General features: G+C 39.9%; 1 protein-coding gene across 1 annotated transcript in view; it reads left to right on the top strand.

Moving 5' to 3' along the window:
- LOC311080854 (glutamate receptor ionotropic, kainate 2) overlaps positions 1 to 5,000 on the top strand; it is a 60,141-nt gene that overhangs the window by 22,286 nt on the left and 32,855 nt on the right. Inside the window, exons 4-6 of the mRNA XM_084111019.1 lie at positions 378 to 559; positions 2,563 to 2,616; positions 4,527 to 4,700. Coding sequence (XP_083967145.1) covers positions 378 to 559; positions 2,563 to 2,616; positions 4,527 to 4,700 — 410 coding nt within the window. The remainder of the gene's footprint in view (positions 1 to 377; positions 560 to 2,562; positions 2,617 to 4,526; positions 4,701 to 5,000) is intronic.

Raw genomic sequence — 5,000 nt, forward strand, 5'->3', positions numbered from 1 at the left:
GTGTTTATTGTCTTTAAAAATGCTTTAGTTTATATTAGTTCTGCTAGTTGTTCTTCTATGGTGTTTTTAAACCACAGGCAAACGCTCCTTGTGTAAGTGTTCTTTAGCCTGATGATTTGTGTTCATGATATTCAGCCACAGTTAAATGTTTTGCAATAAGACTTCAAATAAATGTGAATGATATAGTGTATATATATATCAAAGTTTTTAGTTGTTTTTTTTTACCTAATTGGAATCGAAATTAGGAATCGATAGGAATCGGAATTGTTAAAATTCAAACGACACCCAACCCTAGAGACGGATCTGCTGTGGTGTGTGTGTCAGAGCTGTAGAGTGTGTGTGTGTGTGTGATCTGTATCTGCTGTTGTTCTCCTCAGGTCTCATCCGTCTCCAGGAGCTCATTAAAGCTCCTTCTCGTTTCAACATCCGGCTGAAGATCCGGCAACTCTCCGCCGACACCAAAGACGCCAAACCGCTTCTCAAAGACATGAAGAAAGCGAAGGAGTTCCACGTCATCTTCGACTGCAGTCACGAGATGGCAGCCTGGATCCTCAAACAGGTGAGCCTTCCTCTCTCACACACACACACACACACACACACACACACACACTTTCATTCATCCTGGAGGAAAAGTTTCTGATAACTTGAATCCAACACTGAAGTGATTTAAACTGCAGTTCCTCGACTGGCCACTAGAGGCCGGCTGCAGAAGAGACTCAGTCTCATAGACCCCCATCTTAAAGGGCCCTATTTTAAGGATCTAAGCTCATGGTCTAAAGCGCAGGGCGCAAGTGTACTTAGGTCATGTCCGAATCCACATTTGTTAGTTTAATGACGGGAAAAATGGTCGGTGCTCCCGGTGCACGGTCTAAAAGTGTCGTCTTTATTCTCTTAATGAGTAATGTGTGTGTTTTGGGCATAATGGGCAATAAACCAATCAGAGTCTCGTCTCCCATTCCCTTTAAAAGCCAGTTACTAACGCGCTCTTTAAAGGTGCAGTGTGTGATTTTTAGCGGCATCTAGTGGTGAGGTTGTGAATTGCACCCAACAGAAGTTATGGTGGCCGACAGGAAGTGATGTCGTCGTCTGAGACAGCAGAGAGTAGCCAGTTAAACAATGAGGTTTCTTTACAAAGATCGATTAAGAAATTATGTTTACTTTATTATTCAGTAAAACGATATGTTATTGTGAATATTATTGTCACTTGTTCATCATTGTGTCAGTGTTTTATTCGCTGACTTTAGCTCGCTTCTTTACACGAAGAGCAACTATTCTTGAAGTTTATATTAGTTCTGCTAGTTGTTCTTCTATGGTGTTTTTAAACCACAGGCAAAGGCTCCTTGTGTTAGTGTTCTTTAGCCTGATGATTTGTGTTCATGGTATTCAGCCACAATAAAATGTTTTGCAATAAGACTAAATGTGAATGATATCTAACTTTTTTTTTTTTTTTTTGCCTTATTGGAAATTGAAATTAGGAATCGATAAGAATCAAAATCGATAAGCAGAATCGAAATCGGAATCGTTTAAATTCAAACGATACCCAAGCGTAGTCTACAGTTGTTCCTCATCAGATTCTCGTTACTGTAATAGCCAGAAACGTCTCAGCTCGTTTTCAAAAGTGAGTGATTCTTTCAGTCCGGATCGTTCTTCTCGTCTTCAGAGACGTTTCATTCACGTCTCCAGGATGAACGATGATTGTTCGTCTCCTCCAGTCATATTTCTCATGTTAAATCTCAGTGTTAGAAATTCTATTAGTGTGACATTATTACAAAGGCTTCGGACCAAAATGGGAATGTAATTAAAGAGGCGTTTGGCCGCAGGGCTTGAAGATCTGATTAAAGATGCAGAACTGATGAAGAGACTCACTTATTAAAACCACAGCACTGATGATGGAGGTCGATGAGAAACAGGGAACGTTCTCTCCAAGTTACAAACAAACGTTCTTCTAGTTACGTTAATAGAATGTTTAAAGTTATCTGCTCTTTAAGGATGAAACATTAGAACAAAAACACTATTTATACATCGATCATGGAATGTTTCAGTTGATGTTTGTTTTTAAATGTAACGTTTTTTAAATGTTTCTACTTGTTTCAGAACGTTCAGATTCAAAAGTAACGTTCCATAATGTTTGAAGAATGATACAATGTTACAAATGGTTGTTTTGAACATTCAGAGAAATTTCAGAAAACATGTTTCCATAACTTAATAAAAACGTTCTTAGAACATACTTTTGTAAGCTGGGTTTATGTGAGAAGGTAATGATATATTATTTAAACGGGAAAGTATTTAGAGTCACAGTATCATTTGTTGAACTGATAATTTAATCTATGGTTATTTCAATAATTAATCATCATATTGCAGTTATGAGATTCTAAAGAGATTAATTATTGGGAATAATAAGAGTTACTAAAAACCTTCATGGTGTCTTTGTGGTGCTTCATTCTCAGGAAAATAAAGGTAAAAAAAATGTTAAAAGCTGTAAAATGTAATTTTCTGTTTTGTTTTCTTTTGTATTTGGTGAAATATGACTCATTCATGTTTGTGTTATTTTATTTTACACAGGCTCTTTCAATGGGAATGGTGACAGAATACTATCATTACATCTTTACAACTCTGGTGAGACTTTCACACACACACACACACACACACACACACAAACACACACACTCACTCACACACTCTCATACACACAAACACACTCACTCACTCACACACACACACACACACACACTCTCTCTCTCTCTCAAACACACACACAGACACTCTCTCTCACACACACACTCACACGATCACTCACTCACACACAAACACACTCACACACACACACTCACTCACACAAACACACTCACAGACACACTCACACACACACACACACACACAAACACACTCACACACACACTCACAGACACACTCACACACATACTCACTCACACAAACACACTCACACACACACACACAAACACAAACACACTCACACACACACACACACTCACACACAAACACTCACAGACACACTCACTCACACAAACACACTCACACATACACACACACACACACACACAAACAAACACACTCACACACACACTCACTCACTCACACAAACACACTCACACACACAAACACACTCACACACACACTCACACACACACACACACACACACACACTCACTCACTCACTCACACAAACACACTCACACACACACTCACAAACACACTCACACACACACAAACACACTCACACAAACACACTCACACACACACTCACTCACACAAACACACTCTCACTCTCACACACACACACACACACACAAACACACTCACACACACACTCACACAAACACACTCACACAATTTCTGGTTTTGGAATCTGTCTTAACGCTTCATTCTGAAGGTAAACGGTCTGATTTAGGCTCTTCTTCACGTCGTCTCTGTAACTCTGGTGTGTTTGAGTCACGTCTGCTGTGATACGAATCTGACGGAGTGTAAAAGCGCTCGAGTCTTTGCTGGAGAGTTTTGAAAGAGGAACTTTGAACTCGCCTGAGATTCAGAAGTGCTCTGGAGTTTTGATCCGTCCAAACAAAGAGATCCTCAGATCCTCAATCCTCAGATCGACCCGTGACTCTCGAAGCTCGTCTGAACGAGAGGCTTTGATTCACTGACTGTGTGTCTGAAATCACGTTCCTTTTTCGTTTCGTGTACGTTTCCCCATTAATATTTATATTTTATTTTATTTTATTTCAGCTTATAGTTTCATTTAACAGAAATGTTGTTAACCCTCTGGTGCTCTTCGCGTGTCAGTCAAAAATTTAATTAATACTATATTTTAGTTCTTTAATGTTTTTTATTTAATATAAATTAAATTTACGCTGTATTTATAATCCATTTATTCACTTTTTGAGCATAGACCTGAACATTACATTTCCAACTTAAACTGGTAAATCTAGAACGCTTTAGAGCGACAGATTTAAGTTTGATCTCTTTATAAACACGACACTTGGCAGATTATTGCTGAAGTGAGAAAAGTTTTAAAAAGTGAACTTAAAATTAACAGAATTTTACATTTATTGTTATGAAAATCCACAAAAATACTATTTTCAATTTTTATATGAAATCTATATTTTCAAAATCACGTTTTACTCTAAAACTGCAAGAAAATTTTGTTCCAGATGTGAGTCTGATTTCTGATAATCTGATCTTCAGTGAGATGTTGTTCGGCTGCAGTTCCTCACGCTTCCACTAGAGGAGATTCGTCTCGTTCATCATCTCTGAGCGCGAGGAGCACAAGTGTGAATATTGTTTACAGGATCATTAAACCTGTTCAGATCATGAATGTTTTTTGCCGAAACCTTTACCAAGTTTTGTACCATTCCAATGAAGAAAATTATTTTATTTTTTTAAATGAATTATTTAAATTGAAAATTTTGGTAGTTTCAGTTGTAGTTAAGGATAATAACACTGTTGATCATAAGTGTGTGTGTGTGTGTGTGTGTGTGTGTGTGTGTGTGTGTGTGTGTGTGACTCCGCAGGATCTGTTTGCTCTGGATATGGAGCCGTATCGGTTCAGTGGAGTGAACATGACGGGTTTCCGGATCCTGAACACCGAGAGTCCACAGGTTTCGTCCATCATCGAGAAGTGGAGCATGGAGAGACTACAGGCGCCACCCAAACCAGACTCAGGCCTGCTGGACGGGTTCATGACGGTGTGTGTGTGATTGAGTGAGTGAGTGAGTGAGTGAGGGAGGGAGGGAGTGAGGGAGGGAGTGAGGGAGTGAGTGAGGGAGTGAGGGAGGGAGTGAGTGAGGGAGTGAGTGTGAGAGAGTGAGTGAGGGAGGGAGGGAGGGAGTGAGTGAGGGAGTGAGTGTGATTGAGCGAGTGAGTGAGTGAGTGAGTGAGTGAGTGAGTGAGTGAGTGAGGGAGGGAGGGAGGGAGGGAGGGAGGGAGGGAGTGAGGGAGGGAGGGAGGGAGTGAGGGAGGGAGTGAGGGAGTGAGTGTGATTGAGT

Source organism: Abramis brama (assembly GCF_963993115.1).
Source record: "Abramis brama genome assembly, chromosome: 4".
In the NCBI taxonomy this organism is placed as follows: Eukaryota; Metazoa; Chordata; class Actinopteri; order Cypriniformes; family Leuciscidae; genus Abramis; species Abramis brama.